The following is a 21,266-nucleotide window of genomic DNA, read 5'->3' as shown; positions in this document are numbered from 1 at the left end:
ACGTGGCTGGCTATGTACGGTGCCAAAGAAGTTCAACATCCATACCACTACACACTACACTATACACTACACTATACTATACACTACACTATACTATACACTACACTACACTATACACTACACTACACACTACACTACACTATACACTACACTACACTATACACTACACTATACTATACACTACACTATACTATACACTACACTATACTACACACTACACTATACTCTACACTACACTACACTATACACTACACTACACACTACACTACACTATACACTACACTACACTATACACTACACTATACACTACACTATACTATACACTACACTATACACTACACTACACACTACACTACACTATACACTACACTATACTATACACTACACTATACTATACACTACACTATACACTACACTATACACTACACTACACTACACACTACACTACACTATACACTACACTACACTATACACTACACTACACTATACACTACACTATACACTACACTACACACTACACTACACTATACACTACACTATACTATACACTACACTACACTATACACTACACTACACACTACACTATACACTACACTACACACTACACTACACTATACACTACACTATACTATACACTACACTATACACTACACTACACACTACACTACACTATACACTACACTACACTATACACTACACTACACTATACACTACACTATACTATACACTACACTATACTATACACTACACTATACTATACACTACACTATACTATACACTACACTACACTATACACTACACTACACACTACACTACACTATACACTACACTACACTATACACTACACTATACACTACACTATACTATACACTACACTATACACTACACTACACACTACACTACACTATACACTACACTATACTATACACTACACATACTATACACTACACTATACACTACACTATACACTACACTACACTACACACTACACTACACTATACAACTACACTACACTATACACTACACTACACTATACACTACACTATACACTACACTACACACTACACTACACTATACACTACACTATACTATACACTACACTACACTATACACTACACTACACACTACACTATACACTACACTACACACTACACTACACTATACCACTACACTATACTATACACTACACTACACTATACACTACACTATACACTACACTACACTAACTACACTACACTACACTATACACTACACTATACACTACACTACACTACACACTACACTACACTATACACTACACTATACACTACACTATACACTACACTACACACTACACACTACACTATACACTACACTATACACTATATACTACACTATACACTACACTACACACTACACTATACACTACACTATACACTAAACTATACACTACACTACACACTACACTATAGACTACTATACACTACACTACTACACTATACACTACACTATACACTACACACTACACTACACATTACACTATACACTACACTATACACTACACATTACACTATACACTACACAACACACTACACTACACTATACACTACACTACACTATACACTACACACTACTATACACTACACTACTACAATACACTACACACTACACTCTAGACTACTATACACTACACTACGACACTACACTATACACTACACTATACACTACACTATACACTACTACACACTACACTACACTACACACTACACCACTACACACAACACTACTATACACTACACTACACACTACTATACTACATAGGGAAACGAATTTCTTTAGAACAGCTCGTTGTTGTTGTTGTTGTTGCTGCGTTGAGACTGTTGTGGCCACGTGCTGTGAGCGAGCGGCACTCTGCAACACGAGGGGGGTTGTGGGTGGGTGGGTGGCCAGCACCACGCCCGGCCGACTGCCATTGTCTCCCCAGTGGCGATGTTGACTACACACCGTGCCAAGCACTCATTTGAGGCTGAGTCGACCTAGGTCAGGCCCAGGACCGGTTCAGATCATCGCTATCACTGGTGTTGGCCGTGAGCGGGAATCGAACTCGGTGTTCGTAGCGCAGCGCGCTAACCACTACGCCACCGCTCCCCAGACACACACACAGAGACACATACACACAGAGACACACACAGAGACACCCACACATGGACACACACACAGAGACAGACACACAGAGACAGACACAGACACACACAGAGACACACACACACAGAGACACACACACAGAGACACATACAGAGACAGACACACAGAGACAGACACAGACACACACACAGAGACACACACAGAAACACACACAGATAGACACACACAGCCAGCACCACCAATATCCTGGGTTTGAGTCTCTGTGTCTCTCTCAGGAGGCCCAGAATAGCCGTGTCAGACACGCTCACCCAGACTCACTCACCCAGACCCGCTCACCCAGACTCGCTCACCCAGACCCGCTCACCCAGACTCACTCACCCAGTCAACACCCTTCCCTCACCCAGTCAACACCCTTCCCTCACCCTCACCACCCCAACCCCGACCCCACCCCATGGCCTCCACTCTGCCCCCTTTTTGCTGAAACTCAACAGAGCACCGAGAATTCCACGGATTCCTCTGCGAGGAGAGGGCAGAGAGATGAGTGAGAGGGGGGAGAGAGAGGGGGGAGAGAGAGGGAGGGGGGAGAGAGGGAGGGGGGAGGGTGGGGAGAGGGTGGGGGGAGACAGATGAGAGCAGAAAAGAGAGAGTGGAGAGTGGAGAGAGAGAGTGGAGAGAGGACAGAGGGGAGATGGCGAAGACAGAGAGAGCCAAGAAGAGGGAGATGAGAGAGATGGGAGAGAGACGGGGGAGAGATGAGAGAGAGACGGGAGAGAAAGAGGGGAGAGAGATGAGAGAGGGGGGCAGGGGAGAGGGGAGAGAGATGAGAAGAGACGAGAAGCGAGAGAGAGTGGAGAGAGCAAACAGAGGAGGGGGAAGAGAGCGAAGAGAGAGCGCGGAGTGTGAAACCTGCTCCGACTGGCGTGTCCCCTTCACAACAACCTCCCTCCTCTACCCCCCCACACTCCCCCCCCTCTACCCCCCCCCCTCAACCCCCCCCACACTCCCCCCCCCTCTACCCCCCCCTCAACCCCCCCCACTCTCCCCCCCCACGCTTCAAAGGGCTTGGAGTTGGGGCCTGAGCGTGTGCAGTGGAGGAATGGGGCGGTGAGATTGGGAACACGTTCACCGTGTTAGACCCCACGTGACACACACAGACACACACAGGGACACACACAGACATACACACACACACTAACACATACACACACAGACACACACAGACATACACACACACTAACACATACACACACAGACACACACAGGGACACACACAGACACACACACAGACACACATACACACACTAACACATACACACACACACAGACACACACACAGACACACACACAGACACATACAGAGACAGACACACACACACGCAGACACACACAGGGACACACACACACACACACAGACACACACAGAGACACACATAGACATACACACACACTAACACATACACACAGACACACACAGACACACACAGACACACACAGACACACAGACACAGATACACAGACATAGACACACAGACACACACAAACACACAGACACACACACAGACAGAGATACACAGACACACACATAGACACACACAAACACACATACACAGACATACACACACAGACATACACACACAGACAGACACACAAACACACACATACACACAGACTGCCTACAGATGTTTGTAGACATTAACTGGTTTAGACATTCACTGGCCCATCAGCAGCAGCAGCAGTAACCAGGAGCAGCTTGCCCCAGATGTTTGCGGGCGAGACAAGAACCGGTTTCCACATTCACTGCCTCATCAGCAGCAGCAGCATCAGCAGCAGCATCAGCAGCAGTAGCAGGAGTATCAGCAGCATCAGCAGCAGCGTCAGCAGCAGCAGCATCAGCAACCAGGAGCAGCAGCAGTAGCAGCAGTAGTAGCAGCAGTAGTAGCATCAGCAACTGCAGTAACCAGCAGCAGCATCAGCAGCAGCATCATCAGCAGCAGCATCATCATCAGCATCATCAGCATCATCATCAGCAGCAGCAGCATAATCAGCATCATCAGCAGCAGCAGCAGCATCATAATCAGCATCATCATCAGCAGCATCAGCATCATCATCAGCAGTGTCAGCGAGGCTCTGCTTTAGGCTCTGCTTGAGGCAGTGCTGGTGGACTGCCCCAGTCGACACGTCACAACACGGAGCCGTCACCGGCGCTCGCCTGCTTTGCACGGCGACTTCTTTTGCGTAAAGTCATCACGTAGAAGGGAAGTAATAAAATAATAAAAAATGAAACATAATAAAATAATTCTCACGACGTTTCGGCCACAACGCAAGCAGCCGTCCTCAGGTGAAGACCATTCAGACGCTGTCACCTCGACAGACCTGTTCTTCACCTGAGGACGGCTGCTTGCGTTGTGGCCGAAACGTCGTGAGAATTGTATTTTATTATGTTTTATTTTTATTATTGTATTACTTCCCTTCTACGTGACTTTACCGAAAGAACCAAGAAGATGAATCCCTGCAGTCACGAAAGCTTTAAATCGAAAAATTATTTTGCGTACTCTTAGGTTTTTTCGGTAAAGTCACGTAGGTAAAAAATTAAATTTAATAAAAATAAAATAAAAATCACGACGTTTCGGAGGCAACACAAGCTTCCGTCTTCAGGTGGAACTGTCACAGCATGATAGCTGTATCAAGTGAGAGAAATTCCAAGAAAACAGTCCTTATATATATACTGGTTGAGGGTGGGAGGAGCCAAGGTAGGCCCTGGATATTATTTTTTGTGAGGTTTTTTCGGTAAAGTCACGTAGGTAAAAAATTAAAAGAAATAATAAAAATAATAGAAATTCTAATAGTAGAAATAAAATCAGAAATCACGTCGTTTCGGAGGCAACACAAGCTTCCGTCTTCAGGTGGAACCGTCACAACACGATTGCTGTATCAAGTAAGAGAGAAATTCCAAGTAAAGTCTCAACCAGTATATATACAAGGACTGTTATCTTGGAATTTCTCTTTACTTGATACAGCAATCGGGCTGTGACGGTTCCACCTGAAGACGGAGGCTTGTGTTGCCTCCAAAACGTCGTGATTTTTATTTTATTTTAATTTTATTAATTAAATTTTTTTACCTACGTGACTTTACCAAAAAAAACCTAAGAATATGAATCCTTGCAGTCACGAAAGCTTCAAATCGAGAATTCTTTTGCCTAGTTCACACATCCCATCAGCCCCACGTCGAGGGAGGGAGGGAGAGCGGCCCAGGGAAGATGGGCAGATAAAGAGACGCGGAATGCACAAGGCGGCGGATGCAGGAAGGAGATATGGAGATGACAGAGTGGAGAGAGATAGTGATGTGTGGAGTGTGTGTGTCTGTGCGTCTGTGCGGTGGCTGGGTCATGGAGCCCGCATGCCCAGCCACCGCATGCCTAAACAGCTTTTGTTCGGCCAGATCGAGGGGGCTAAACGGGCGCGGCACGGGCTAGAGAAGAGATGGAGTGATGTGGTACAGGAGGGCGTGGAGCTGAGTGGACTTGCCGATGACTGGTATCAGCGGTGTCAAGATCGGCCTCTGTGGAGGAGGCTCGTGAAGGACGCTGCTACTGGGCAGTTGGAGGCAGTCGCCCTCCAGCAACAATGGAGGGCGGAGGAGCGACGCTCACAACAACGAGCGGAGCGCCGGGTGGCTAAAGCGCAGCAAGTTGGCACAGTAGGGGGTACAGGTGGTGCATCAGTCAGTCATCTCGTTCATCTCACTCAGTCGACCCGTGGCACCTGGGTCTGCCCCGTGACCTCCTGCCAGCGTGCGTTCGACACTTCACGTGGCCACAAGGTAAACATGGCCTGGCACAGGTGTCGTGGTCACGTCACCGCCAATTAGTGGCGAATGGCGGTTGTTGTTGTGACTGGGTCTGGCAAAACAACCCCCTACCTCCTCGTGGTGCTGGACGGGCAACGCTGTCGTGGTCATTGCTGTGGGGGGAAGGCCAATTCAGATTGGCCTTTCCCCTCATAGCGCTTGTGACCACCACAGCGGCTAAATGGGGGCTCTGGACGGGTGCAAGGGGCTGGTAACCCCTCCACCTTCAATTAACTTACCGTTAAACCAAGACGAGTAAATGAAATTAATAATCTTGTGCCGGAGGCCCCGGGGAGACAGGCGTCTATGACGTCTCCTGGCCAAACCCCATTTGGTGGAGCCAGGTGACTGAATCTTTACCCTCGGGGCTCCTCCAGAAACAACAAAAAGCCACTACGTGTGGCCACGTGGAATGTTCGAACGCTCACTGCGGAGGAGAGGCTGCCACTCCTCGGTAGGGAGCTGGACTGGTACCGCCTGGATCTCTGTGGCATTCAGGAGGTCCGGTGGACCGGCTCTGGCACCTGCCACCATGAGGGGTGGACAGTCCTCTACTCAGGGCAGGAGACTGCCAAACAACAGGGAGTGGCTCTTCTTCTGAACACAAGAATGAAGGGGGCGTGGGAGCGTGGCGGTGAGGTGTGGGAAGCTGTAAGCCCCAGGCTTACAGCTTACTTATGCCCCCACTGAAGATGAACATCCATGGAGGGATGCAGGCAAGACCGTAGAGTCAGATGCCTTCTATGACCTCCTGTCAGAGGTGCTGGCTAAAGTGGCCCCTTGGGACAGTCATCTTGTTGGGTGACTTCAATGCCCGAGTTGGTGATGATGCTGGCACCTGGTCTGGAGTGATTGGAAGGCATGGGCCAGATCAGCTCAATAACAATGGCAGGAGGCTGCTAGATTTTTGTGCAGCCCAAGGGCTTGCAATTACCAACACGCTGTTCCAGCATCGGCACATCCACACAACATCATGGATGCATGCCGGGTCCAAGCAAGAACATCTGCTGAACTACATAGTGATGGACCAGCGGATGCGGGCCCATGTCCTTGACACCAGGACTTACCATGGAGCTGATCTGCCCACTGACCATCGACTTGTCATCCGTAAGATGCGCCTGCCATTTTTCCACTCCGGTGGTGGGTGTACACCCAGGACCCCATTCAAACTCTTAGTGGCCTGGTCTCAGCTCGCTGATGAAAGTTGCAAGCGAGAATGTTATCATCGCTTGCGGCTGGGGTTGTAATCGTCCCCCACTCCTCCTGATGTCGAGGGGAAATGGGCAAAATTTAGGACTGTGGCTCATGCAGCTGCAATGGCTACTTTGGGTACGCGGTCCAGACCTCTCTAGGGACCCTGGCTGACAGAGGAGGTGTTCAAGCCAGCTGAAAAAGTGACAGCCCCACTCTCATCGGCTACAGCATCCCACGTCGGCTACAGCATCCCACGTCGGAGAATGAGAAGGCTTACCGCAGCCTTCGCTCGGAGGTTCGGAGAGCCGTGAGGCGCTGCAAGAATGGGTGGTGGTCGCGGGTTGCTGAGGAGATGGAGTCTGCCTCAGTGGCCCACGATCACAAATCGCTCTTTAATTTCATCAAAAAAGTATCTGCAGCGCCACACCTATTACCATAATATGGTGAAGGAACGGTGATCCAATCTCCGACCCCCAGGAACAGGTTTGCAGATTTGCTGAGCATTTCTGAGAGGTCTTGCAGGAGGGGACATCCCTCAGCTTGGATAACAACGTGGTAAAAAATGGGGATGGCCTGCTGAGGCTGCAGTGCCTCAAATATTGGAAGAAGTCACCCCCCGTGAGTGGCTGGCTGAGGTGCCATCTGTTGAGGAAGTACTGAGGGTGATCCAAAGTCTGATACCAGGAAAGGTACCGGGCAGAGATGATCTCCCAAGCGAAATGCTGAGGGAGGGTGGCGTTTGTGCACAGACTGCCCTACATGACATCATAACAGTCTGGACCACTGGACGGGTTCCGCAGGACTGGAAGGATGCCCTGGTGGTCCCCCTCTTTAAGAAGGGGGACCGCACAGACTGTAACAACTACAGGGGCATCTCACTCCTCAGTGTGCCGGGAAAGGTCCTGGCAAGGATTATTCAACATTGCCTTGCTAGGCACGCTGAGGAGATGCTTGCGGAGCCCCAATGCGGTTTCAGGAAGGGCAGTCCTGCACAGATGCCATATTTTCTGTCCGTCTGCTACAAGCAGAGGTGCAGGGAATTCCAACAAGACCTACATCTCTGGTTTATTGACCTGGTCAAGGCCTATGATACCATCAGTAGGCCTGGGCTCTGGGTTGTTCTTCGTGCTTTCGGAGTTGCTGACCCTCTGCTCACCATCATGAATAGACCTTCATGATGGTGAGCGGGCCCGGGTAAAACTACGTGGCCGGGAGTCAGAGCCATTCCCTGTACACCTTGGGGTGCGACAGGGATGTCCTCTGGTTCCCACATAATTTAACATCTATTTCGACCACGTAGTTTGTGAAGCCTTCAATAGCTGTACCGGGGGAATTTCCATTTGGTACAGATATAATGGGAGGCTGATCGATGCCCAGGTGCGGTCAAGGGATGGCTCCATATTGGTCAACCACGTTATAGTATGCCGATGATTTGGTAATTGCTGCTCAGTCAGAGGAGTTGCTGCTGCTGCTGCTGAAACTGGAGCGTGCCACTAAGAGGTGGGGCCTTACCATCAGCCCCACCAAAACTAAGCAACACCGGACACTCCACCCCCACAACTCCCAATCGGTGATGGGGCAGTTTTTCCCATACTTGGGCAGTGTGCGCATGACCAGCTCCGGTTTAACAGCAGAGGTCTCACTCCAAATCAGTCGAGCGGCAATATCTTTTCATCGGTTGCGTAACGCTGTGCGGAAGCTACCTGGTCTGTCGCTCCGCACGAAGCTTCAGGTCTTCTCGGCCACGGTCATTCCCTCCCTTCTCTACGCTTGCGAAACGTGGACCCCCCTAATGGAGCATCTTCGCCGGTTAGGAAACATTTAGGCTGGCCTGCCTACGATCCATCCTAGGTTTAACCTGCAGGATGGATTGTGTGAGGAGCTCACAAATCCTTGAAAGATCTAGACAGTCCCATCGGTGAGCTCCTCCGGCAGGCAAGTCTGCGTTGGCTGGGTCATGTAGCCCGCATGCCCAGCCACCGCATGCCTAAACAGCTTCTGTTCGGCCGGATAGAGGGGGCTAAACGGGTGCGGCACGGGCTAGAGAAGAGATGGAGTGATGTGGTACAAGAGGACGTGGAGGTGAGTGGACTTGCCGATGACCGGTACCAGCGGTGTCAGGATCGGCCTCTGTGGAGGAGGCTCGTGAAGGACGCTACTGGGCAGTTGGAGGCAGTCGCCCTCCAATAACAACGGAGGGCGAAGGAGCGACGCTCACAACAACGAGCGGAGCGCCGGGTGGCTAAAGCCCGGCAAGTTGGCACAGTAGGGGGCACAGGTGGTACAACAGCCAGTCGTCTCGGTCATCTCGGTCAGTCGACCCGTGGCACCTGCTGGGTCTGCCCCATGACCTCCTGCCAGCGTTCGACACTTCACGTGGTAGCCTCAAGGTGCACTTGGCCTGGCACAAGTGCCGTGGTGATGTCACCGCCACTTGGTGGCGAATGGCGGTTGTTGTTGTGGGTGTGTGAGTGAGTGGGTGCGTGTGTGAGCATGGTTAACGGCAGGGCAGCGGTTAGCGCCACGCTGCGCTCCGAACCCGGCGATAGCGATTATCTGAACCGGTCCTGGGCCTCCCCTAGGTCGTCTCAGACTTAAATGAGTACCTGGTGCAGTGGAGTGTAGTAAACATCGCCACTGGGGAGACAAAGACGGCCAGGCGTGATGCTGGCCACCCACCACCCTGTTAGCACTTGTCCTAATATGTTAGAGACTACACAGGGGACCTTTGTATTTGTCTTTGCTACCAACACAACAGGCGCCAGTTGGATAATGAGCCATTGTGCTCTCAAGATTGCGCAGCCTCGCCCAACCAAGACCACACCCACCCACTCGCCCACTCACTGACCCACTCGCACACCCACCCACCCACTCATCCACCCGCTCACTGACCCACCCGCTCACCCGCCCACCCACTCACCCGCCCACCCACTCACCCACCCACCCACCCACTCACTCACCCACTCACCTCCCCGCTCGCTCACCCACCCGCCCACCCGCTCGCTCGTCCACCCGCCCGTTCGCTCGCCCACCCGCCCGCTCACTCGGCCACCCGCCCACCCGCCCACCCGCCCGCCCGCCCGCCCGCCCGCCCACCCACCCACCCGCCCACCCACCCACCCACCAACCCACCCACCCACCCACTCACTCACTCACCCACTCACTCACCCACCCACTCAATGACCCACCCACCCGCTCGCTCGCTCGCCCACCCACTCACTCACCCACCCACCCGCTCGCCCGCCCACTCACCCACCGACATACCCACCTACCCACTCACTGACCCACCCGCTCACCCACCCACCACCCACCACCCCCACCCTTTAATCTCCGCGTGGCTCACCGGAGTCGTGGTCGTGGTGCTCTGTTTTGATGCCCGGTCCACCGCCACCACCGCCACCACCGCCACCACCACCACCACCGCCACCACCGCCACCACCGCCACCACCGCCACCACCGCCACCACCGCCACCACCACCACCGCCGCACGTGCTCAGGGCTCTGTGTTGCGCGTCGCGAGGGTTCGACGCCGGGTCGTGGCTGGCTCCCTCCTCCTCCCCCACATCCTCCTCCTCCCCCTCGTTGATGTCTCCGCTGCCGGAGTCACCGGTGTGGTGGTGGTCACCACCGCGGTCGCCGCGGTGACCGCCGTGGTGGTGAGGAGGGAGGAGGGAGGCACGCAGACGATCCTTCGAGTCGGGGTCGGCGTCGTCCCTCGACTGCGGAACAACGGAACAACAACAACGCCGGGGTCGGAACGGAACAACGGAACAACAACAACGCCGGGGTCGGAACGGAACAACGGAACAACAACAACGCCGGGGTCAGAACGGAACAACGGAACAACAACAACGCTGGGGTCGGAACGGAACAACAACAACGCCGGGGTCGGAACGGAACAACGGAACAACAACAACGCTGGGGTCGGAACGGAACAACGGAACAACAACAACGCCGGGGTCGGAACGGAACAACGGAACAACAACAACGCTGGGGTCGGAACGGAACAACGGAACGCCGGGAACAGAATCGAGTGCAGTGTGTAGTGGTGATCATCGCCACTGGGGAGACAAAGACGGCCGGGAGGGCGTGGTACTGGCCACCCACCCCCTCTGTGCCACAGTGCCGGTAGCCTTCATAGGTGCCAACCACTGACCCACCTACCAAATCATCCACCCACTCATCCACTCACTCACACACCCACCAATCCACTCATCCACCCACTCACTCACCCACTGACCCACCCACTCACTCATCCACTCACCCACCTACCCACTCGCCCACCCACTCATCTACCCACTCACCCACTCGCACACCCACTCACCCACCCATCCACACACTCACCCACCCACCCACTCATCCACCCACCCAACCACTCACCCATCCACACACTCATCCACCCACCCATACACTCACCCAATCACTAATCCACCCACCCATCCACTCACCCACCACTCATCCACCACCATCCACTCACCCATCCATCCACTCACCCATCCATACACTCACCCACTCACCCACTCACTCACCGACCCACCCATCCACTCACCCACTCACTCATCCACCCACCCATCCACTCACCCATCCACACACTCACCCACCCACCCATACACTCACCCACTCACCCACTCACCCACTCACCTCACCCACCCACTCACCCACCCACGCATCCACCCGCCCACTCACTCCACCCACCCGCCCACTCACTCACCCACCCGCCCACTCACTCATCCAACCACTCACTCATCCACCCACCCGCCCACCCACCCACTTACCCTCACTCATCCACACACCCACTCACTTACTCATCCACCCACTCACTCACCCGCTCACCCACTCACTCACCCACTCACTCACCCACCCAACCACTCACCCACGCATCCACCCACCCACTCATGGGTGCTGCTGCTCGCTAACAGCACTTGGCCCTAGAGCCCGATAGAGGCTACACGGAGGACCTTTGCCTGTGTCTGAAATTGGAGTGGTGGTGCAGTGGTTGGTGCGCTGCTGCGCGACGAACCCGGAAACACGGAGAGAGAAGAGGGGGAGGGGGGAGGGAGGGAGATGGGGGGGAGGGAGATGAGAGGGGGATGGGAGGGAGGGGGGAGGGAGATGAGGGGGAGGGGGGAGGGAGATGGGAGGGAGGGAGATGGGAGGGAGGGGGGAGGGAGATGGGAGGGAGGAGGGAGGGAGATGGGAGGGAGGGGGGAGGGAGATGAGGGGGAGGGGGGAGGGAGGGGGGAGGGAGATGGGAGGGAGATGAGAGGGAGGGGGGAGGGAGATGAGGGGGGAGATGGGAGGGAGGGGGGAGGGAGATGAGGGGGAGGGGGGAGGGAGATGAGGGGGAGGGAGATGGGAGGGAGGGGGGAGGGAGATGAGAGGGAGGGGGGAGGGAGATGAGGGGGAGGGAGATGGGAGGGAGGGGGGAGGGAGATGAGGGGGAGGGGGGAGGGAGATGAGGGGGAGGGAGATGAGATGGAGGGGGGAGGGAGATGAGAGGGAGGGGGGAGGGAGATGAGGGGGAGGGGGAGGGAGATGAGGGGGAGGGGGGAGGGAGATGAGAGGGAGATGAAGGGAGAGGGAGATGGGAGGGAGATGAGGGGGAGATGGGAGGAGGGAGGTGAGATCAGAGGGAGATGAGGGGAGAGGGAGATGAGGGGGAGGGGGGAGGGAGATGAGAGGGAGATGAGGGGGAGGGAGATGAGGGGGAGGGAGATGAGGGGGAGGGGGGAGGGAGGGGGGAGGGAGATGAGAGGGAGGGAGATGAGGAGGGGGAGGGAGATTAGAGGGAGGGGGGAGGGAGATGAGAGGGAGGGAGATGAGGGGGAGGGGGGAGGGAGATGAGGGGGAGGGGGGAGGGAGGGGGGAGGGAGATGAGAGGGAGGGGGTAGGGAGATGAGGGGGAGGGGGAGGGAGGGGGAGGGAGATGAGGGGGAGGGGGGAGGGAGGGGGGAGGGAGATGAGAGGGAGATGGGAGGGAGATGGGAGGGGGGAGGGAGGGAGATGAGGGGGAAGGGAGATGGGAGGGGGAGATGGGAGGGAGATGAGGGGGGAGGGGGGAGGGAGATGGGAGGGAGATGAGGGGGAGGGAGATGAGAGGGGGGAGGGAGGGGGGAGGGAGATGAGGGGGGAGGGAGATGAGAGGGGGGAGGGGGAGATGGGAGGGAGATGAGGGGGGAGGGGGGAGGGAGATGGGAGGGGGGAGGGAGGGAGAGAGACAGAGACACAGAGAGACAGAGACAGACAGAGACACGCAGACAATGGGACAGAAAGAGACACAGAGACAAAGACACAGAGACAGACAGAGACAGACAGAGAGAGATGGACAATGTGAGACAGAGTGAGACACACAGAGAGACACAGACACAGAGACACAGAGAGACAGAGACAGACACAGAGAGACACAGAGAGACACAGAGAGACACAGAGACACAGAGAGACACAGAGAGACAGACACAGAGACACAGAGAGGCAGAGAGACACAGAGAGACAGACACAGAGAGACACAGAGACACAGAGAGACACAGAGAGACAGACACAGAGACACAGAGAGGCAGAGAGAGAGACACAGGATTGTAGAGACAGACACAGAGAGACACAGAAAGACACAGAGACACAAAGAGACACAGAGACACAGAGAGACAGACACAGAGACACACAGAGGCAGAGAGAGAGAGACGGACAATGAGACAGAGACAGACACAGGATTGTAGAGACAATGTGAGAGAGAGACACACAGGATTGTAGAGACAATGGAGAATGAGGAGAATGAGGAGAGAGAGTGAGTGGGCAGTGGGGGAGAGGCAGATGCACAAAGAGACAACAGCGATCGGGAGTGCCGAGGGAGAGGAGGGAGGGAGAGACAAAGACAGTGGGGGGAGTGTGGGGAGAGTGGGGGGAGAGTGGGGGGGAGAAGAGTGGTTGGGGGGGGGGGAGAGTGGGGGGGCAGAGAGAGAGGGGGGAGATTCACAAAGAGACAACGGAGACAGGGAGTGGTGAGAGAGACACAAAGACAGTGGGGGAGTGGGAACAGAGGGGAGGGAGAGGGGGGGGGGGGGAGAGAAGGGGAGGGAGAAGGGGAGGGGGGAGAGATTCACGTAGAGACAACAGAGATGGGAGGGAGAGTGGGTGGGTGGGGGGGGGAGTGTGGGGGGGGGGTAACAAAGAGTGTGGGAGGGAGAGGGGGGGTGAGAGGGGGGGGTGAGAGGGGGAGGGAGAGGGGGGGGAGAGTGCAGAGTGAGGGGGGGGGAGTGGTGGGGGGGAGAGACAAAGAGAATGGGGGGTGCAGAGGGGAGGGGGTGGGACAAAGAGAATGCGGGGAGAGAGGGGAGGGAGACGGAAGGGAGAGTGGGGAGAGTGGGGGGGAGTGGGGGGATGTGGTGGGGGGGGTGTTCTTTGTGCTTTGTTCGGGCCCGCACATGTAAAGGGCAAGTAAATAAATAAATAAACGAGACAAAGGCGCCGTGTCACCCACAGAGTGTGTAACACACACACAGTGTAGCACACACACACACAGAGTGTGTTACACACTGTGAGTGTGTGTGCTACACAGTGTGTGTGTTACACACTGTGTGTTACACTGTGTGTGTGTGTTACACTGTGTGTGTGTGTGTTACACACTGTGTGTGTTACACACTGTGTGTGTGTTACAGTGTGTGTGTGTTACACACTGTGTGTGTGTTACACACTGTGTGTGTGTTACACACTGTGTGTGTGTGTGTGTTACACAGTGTGTGTGTGTGTTACACACTGTGTGAGTGTTACACACTGTGTGTTACACTGTGTGTGTGTTACACTGTGTGTGTGTGTTACACTGTGTGTGTGTGTTACACACTGTGTGTGTTACACACTGTGTGTGTGTTACAGTGTGTGTGTTACACACTGTGTGTGTGTTACACACTGTGTGTGTGTTACACACTGTGTGTGCGTTACACACTGTGTGTGTGTTACACACTGTGTGTGTGTGTGTTACACACTGTGTGTGTGTGTGTTACACACTGTGTGTGTGTTACACACACACTGTGTGTGTGAGTGTTACACACTGTGTGTGTGTTACACTGTGTGTGTGTTACACACTGTGTGAGTGTTACACACTGTGTGAGTGTTACACCCTGTGTGTGTGTTACACACTGTGTGAGTGTTACACACTGTGTGTGTGTTACACACTGTGTGAGTGTTACACACTGTGTGTGTGTTACACACTGTGTGAGTGTTACACACTGTGTGTGTGTTACACTGTGTGTGTGTTACACTGTGTGTGTGTTACACTGTGTGAGTGTTACACACTGTGTGTGTGTTACACACTGTGTGAGTGTTACACACTGTGTGTGTGTTACACTGTGTGTGTGTTACACACTGTGTGTGTGTTACACACTGTGTGTGTGTTACACACTGTGTGTGTGTTACACACACTGTGTGTGTGTTACACACTGTGTGTGTGTTACACACTGTGTGTGTGTTACACACTGTGTGTGTGTTACACACACTGTGTGTGTGTTACACACTGTGTGTGTGTTACACACTGTGTGTGTGTTACACACTGTGTGTGTTACACACTGTTTGTGTGTTACACACTGTGTGTGTGTTACACACTGTGTGTGTGTTACACACTGTGTGAGTGTGTTACACACTGTGTGTGTGTGTTACACACTGTGTGTGTGTGTTACACTGTGTGTGTGTTACACTGTGTGTGTGTTACACTGTGTGTGTGTGCCTTGCCAGGCACGCTGAGGAGAGGCTTGCGGAACCCTAATGCGGTTTCAGGAAAGGGCTGTCCGTCTGCTACAGCAGAGGTGTAAGGAATTCCAACAAGACCTACATCTCTGCTTTATTGACCTGGTCAAGGCCTATGATACCATCAGTAGGCCTGGGCTCTGGGTTGCTCTTCATGCTTTCAGAGTCCCTGACCCTCTGCTCACGATTGTTAAGGACCTTCATGATGGTGAGCGGGCTCGGGTAAAACTACGTAGCTGGGAGTCAGAGCCTTTCCCTGTACACCTAGGGGTGTGACAGGGATGTCCTCTGGCTCCCACCTTATTTAACATCTATTTTGACCACGTAGTTCGTGAAGCCTTCAACAGCTGTACCGGAGGAATTTCCATCTGGTACAGATACAATGGGAGGCTGATCGATGCCCGGGTGCGGTCAAGGGATGGCTCCCTATTGGTCAACCACGTTATGTATGCCGATGATCTGGTAATTGCTGCTCACTCAGAGGAGGAGTTGGAGGCGCTGCTGCTGAACCTGGAGCGTGCCACTAAAAGGTGGGGCCTTACCATCAGCCCCACTAAAACTAAGCACCTGCCTGGGTATTTTGTACCATAGGACACTCCACCCCCACAACTCCCAATCGGTGATGGGGCAGTTGTAGAGAGAGTGGAGAGTTTCTCATACCTGGGCAGTGTGACCGGCTCCGGTTTAACAGCAGAGGTCTCACTCCGAATCAGTCGAGCGGCAATATCTTTTCGTCGGTCGCGTAACGCTGTGTGGAAGCTACCTGGTCTCTCACTCCGCACGAAGCTTCAGGTCTTCTCGGCCACAGTCATTCCCTCCCTTCTCTATGCTTGCGAAATGTGGACGCCCCTAATGGAGCATCTTTGCCGGTTAGAAGTATTTAGGCTGGCCTGCCTACGATCCATCCTGGGTTTAACCAGGCTGGATTGTGTGAGGAGCTCACAAATCCTTGAAAGATCTGGACAAAGTCCCATCGGTGAGCTCCTCCGGCAGGCAAGGCTGCGTTGGCTGGGTCATGTAGCCCGCATGCCCAGCCACCGCATGCCTAAACAGCTTTTGTTCGGCCGGATCGAGGGGGCTAAACGGGCGCGGCACGGGCTAGAGAAGAAATGGAGTGACGTGGTACAGGAGGACGTGGAGCTGAGTGGACTTGCCGATGACTGGTACCAGCGGTGTCAAGATCGGCCTCAGTGGAGGAGGCTCGTGAAGGACGCTACTGGGCAGTTGGAAGCAGTCGCCCTCCAACAACAACGGAGGGCGGAGGAGCGACGCTCACAACAACGAGCGGAGCGGCGGGCGGATAAAACTGCAGCGAACTGGCACAGCAGTGGGGATACAGCTGGGGCATCTGGCAATCATCTCAGCCTGTCAAGCCATGGCACCTGCAGAGTCTGTCCCGTGACCTCCTCCTGCACCTAGCCTGGCACAGCAGTCAACCCATGGCACCTGCAGAGTCTGTCCCGTGACCTCCTCCTGCACCTAGCCTGGCACAGCAGTCAACCCATGGCACCTGTAGTGTCTGTCCCGTGACCTCCTCCTGCACCTAGCCTGGCACACCAGTCAACCCATGGCACCTGCAGAGTCTGTCCCGTGACCTCCTCCTGCACCAAGCCTGGCATAGCAGTCAACCCATGGCACCTGCTGGGTTTGTCCCGTGAGTGTGAGTGAGTGTGAGTGAGTGAGTGTGAGTGAGAGTGAGTCTGTGAGTGAGTGAGTGTGAGTGAGGGTGAGTGAGTGTGAGTGAGTGAGGGTGAGTGAGTGAGTGTGAGTGAGTGAGGGTGAGTAAGGGTGAGTGAGTGTGTGTGAGTGAGTGTGAGTGAGTGTGAGGGTGAGTGTGAGTGTGAGTGAGTGTGAGTGAGTGACTCACATCTCCACCGCTATCCTCTGTGTGAGTGTGAGGGTGTGTGAGTGTGTGAGTGAGTGAGTGAGGGTGAGTGAGTGTGAGGGTGAGTCTGTGAGTCTGTGTGAGTGAGTGTGAGGGTGAGTGAGTGAGGGTGAGTGAGTGTGAGGGTGTGTGAGTGAGTGAGTGTGTGTGAGTGAGTGTGAGTGAGTCTGAGAGTGAGCTAGTGAGTGTGAGAGTGAGTGTGTCTGACTGGGTGAGTGTGAGGGTGAGTGTGAGTGAGTGACTCACATCTCCACCGCTATCCTCTGTGTGAGTGTGAGGGTGTGTGAGTGAGTGAGTGAGGGTGAGTGAGCCTGAGTGAGTGTGAGTGAGTGTGAGTGAGGGTGAGGGTGAGTGAATCTGTGTGAGTGAGTGTAAGTGAGAGTGAGTCTGTGAGTCTGTGTGAGGGTGAGTGAGTGAATGTGAGTGAGTGAGGGTGAGTGTGAGGGTGAGTGTGAGTGAGTGACTCACATCTCCACCGCTATCCTCTGTGTGAGTGTGAGGGTGTGTGAGTGAGTGTGAGTCTGTGAGTCTGTGTGAGTGAGTGAGTCTGAATGAGTGAGTGTGTCTGACTGTGTGAGTGAGTGAGTGTGAGGGTGAGTGTGAGTGAGTGTGTGAGTCTGTGAATCTGTGTGAGTAAGTGAGAGTGAGTGTGAGGGTGAATGAGTGTGAGTGAGAGTGAGTCTGTGAGTCTGTGTGAGTGAGAGTGAGTGTGAGTGAGTGTGAGTGAGTGTGTGAGTCTGTGAATCTGTGTGAGTAAGTGAGAGTGAGTGTGAGGGTGAGTGAGTGTAAGTGAGAGTGAGTCTGTGAGTCTGTGTGAGTGAGTGAGTCTGAGTGAGTGAGTGTGTGTGTCTGACTGTGTAAGTGTGAGTGTGTGAGTGAGTGTGAGTGAGTGAGTGTGAGTGTGGGTGAGTGAGTGTGAGTGAGTGTGGGTGAGTTAGTGTGAGTGAGTGAGTGTGAGTGATTGTGAGTGTGTATGTGTGAGTGAGTGAGGGTGACTGTGTGAGTGAGTGAGTGAGTGTGAGTGAGTGACTCACATCTCCACCGCTATCCTCTGTGTGAGTGTGAGGGTGTGTGAGTGTGTGAGTGAGTGAGTGAGGGTGAGTGAGTGTGAGGGTGAGTCTGTGAGTCTGTGTGAGTGAGTGTGAGTGAGTGAGTGTGAGAGTGTGAGTGAGTGTGAGTGAGTAAGTGAGTGTGAGTGAGTGTGTGTGAGGGTGTGTGGGTGAGTGAGTGACTCACATCTCCACCGCTATCCTCTGCGCTGGCATCATCTCCCTCACCGGCTTCCCCAAGTGGAGAGTCAACGGAGACCTCCACCATCACCACGTCCAGAGCCGGCACCGACATCACTGCAACATCATCAACATCACTACAACATCACTACATCATCACCACTACAACATCAACATCACCACTACAACATCATCAACATCACTACAACATCATCAACATCATCACCACTACATCATCATCAACATCACTACAACATCATCACCACTAGAACATCACCACTACATCATCACCACTACATCATCAACATCACCACTGCAACATCATCAACATCACTACATCACCATCATCACTACATCATCAACATCACCACCACCACTACAACATCATCAACCTCCCCCCTCACCATCTCCCCCCTCACCACTCACCATCTCCCTGCTCCCCTCTCTCTCACTTCCTCTTTATTCATCAATGGAGCTCTTTCCTATCCCTTCATCCCACTCCAATTCGCTCTCGCATAATCACCGCCTACACACACACACAGACCTACACACACACACAGACCTACACACACACACAGCCTGTACACACACACAGACCTACACACACAGACCTACACACACAGACATACACACACAACAACAACAACCGCCATTCACCACTAAGTGGCGGTGACGTCACCACGATGCTTGTGCCAGGCCAAGTGCACCTTGAGGCCACGTGAAGTGTCGAACGCCCGCTGGCAGGAGGTCACGGGGCAGACCCAGCAGATGCCACGGGTAGACTGACCAAGATGACTGGCTGATGCACCACGTGTGCCCCCTACTGTGTCAACTTGCTGTGCTTTAGCCAACCAGCGCTCCGCTCGTTGTTGTGAGCGTTGCTCCTCCGCCCTCCGTTGTTGTTGGAGGGCAACTTCCTCCAACTGCCCAGTAGCATCCTTCACGAGCCTCCTCTACAGAGGCCGATCCTGACACCGCTGGTACCAGTCATCGGCAAGTCCACTCAGCTCCACGTCCTCCTGTACCACATCACTCCATCTCTTCTCTAGCCCGTGCCTCACCCATTAAGCCCTCTCGATCCGGCAGAACTAAAGCTGTTTAGGCATGCGGTGGCTGGGCATGCGGGCTACATGACCCAGCCAACGCAGCCTTGCCTGCCGGAGGAGCTCACCGATGGGACCCTGCCCAGAACTTTCAAGGATTTGTGAGCTCCTCACACAATCCAGCCTGGTTAAACCCAGGATGGATCGTAGGCAGGCCAGCCTAAATGTTTCCAACCGGCGAAGATGCTCCATTAGGGGGGTCTACGTTTCGCAAGCGTAGAGAAGGGAGGGAATGACTGTGGCCGAGAAGACCCGAAGCTTCGTGCGGAGCGACAAACCAGGTAGCTTCCACACAGCGTTACTCAACCGATGAAAAGATATTGCCGCTCGACTGATTCGGAGTGAGACCTCTGCTGTTAAACACACACACATCTACACACAGACCTACCCACACACACACACACACATCCACACACACACACAGACACATCTACACAACAACAACACACAGACGTACCCACACACACACAGATGTACCCACACACACATCTACACACAGACCAACCCACACACACAGACACATCTACACAGCCCTACACACACACACATGACGTACCTACACACACACACCGACCGACCTGCACGCGAGGACAAATGTTCCCCGTATAGCATCAACGCACTGTCAGGGGCAAGTGCGTGTTACGTCACCACGGCGCCCGTGCCAGGCTAGGTGCACCGACAGGTGGTTTCCCATCATGCAGTGCGGTCGGAGGCGATCGATTGCATGGTATTCTGGGAAGGCGGTGGGGGGTGTACCCCCCCCCCCCCCGCTTCCTCTCTTAGGATGAGTGACATTGTCACTCACCACTCACCACTCACTCACCACCACTCACTCACTCACCACTCAATCACCACTCACTAACTCACTCACCACTCAATCACCACTCACTCACCACTCAGTCACCACTCAATCACCACTCAATCACCACTCACTCACTCACTCACCACTCACTCACTCACTCACCACTCACTCACTCACCACTCAATCACTCACTCACCACTCACTCACCACTCACTATCAATCACTCACCATCACTCACCATCACTCACTCACCACTCACTCACTCACTCACCACTCACTCAATTTTGCTCACTCACCACCGCTCACTCACCACTCACCACCAATCACCACCACTCAACACCGCACACCA

At 53.8% G+C, this 21,266-nt stretch overlaps 2 protein-coding genes across 2 annotated transcripts in view; both read right to left on the bottom strand.

Annotated features, from left to right (window-relative positions):
* LOC133359975 (uncharacterized) overlaps window positions 1-21,266 on the bottom strand; it is a 341,563-nt gene that overhangs the window by 26,673 nt on the left and 293,624 nt on the right. The window lies entirely within an intron of this gene.
* The window catches only part of LOC133359922 (uncharacterized PE-PGRS family protein PE_PGRS54-like), a 53,823-nt gene that overhangs the window by 19,368 nt on the left and 13,189 nt on the right, over window positions 1-21,266 (bottom strand). The window contains exons 2-3 of the mRNA XM_061578482.1: window positions 19,020-19,129; window positions 10,509-10,884 (exon numbers count right to left, since the gene is read on the bottom strand). Coding sequence (XP_061434466.1) covers window positions 10,509-10,884; window positions 19,020-19,127 — 484 coding nt within the window. The 5' untranslated portion in view covers window positions 19,128-19,129. The remainder of the gene's footprint in view (window positions 1-10,508; window positions 10,885-19,019; window positions 19,130-21,266) is intronic.

Source organism: Lethenteron reissneri, chromosome 66, assembly GCF_015708825.2.
Source record: "Lethenteron reissneri isolate LAM-NWPU_2019-01 chromosome 66, ASM1570882v1, whole genome shotgun sequence".
Taxonomy (NCBI): domain Eukaryota; kingdom Metazoa; phylum Chordata; class Hyperoartia; order Petromyzontiformes; family Petromyzontidae; genus Lethenteron; species Lethenteron reissneri.
The sequence above is the reverse complement of the archived record's forward strand: the minus strand, read 5'-3'. Positions and strand labels throughout refer to the sequence as shown.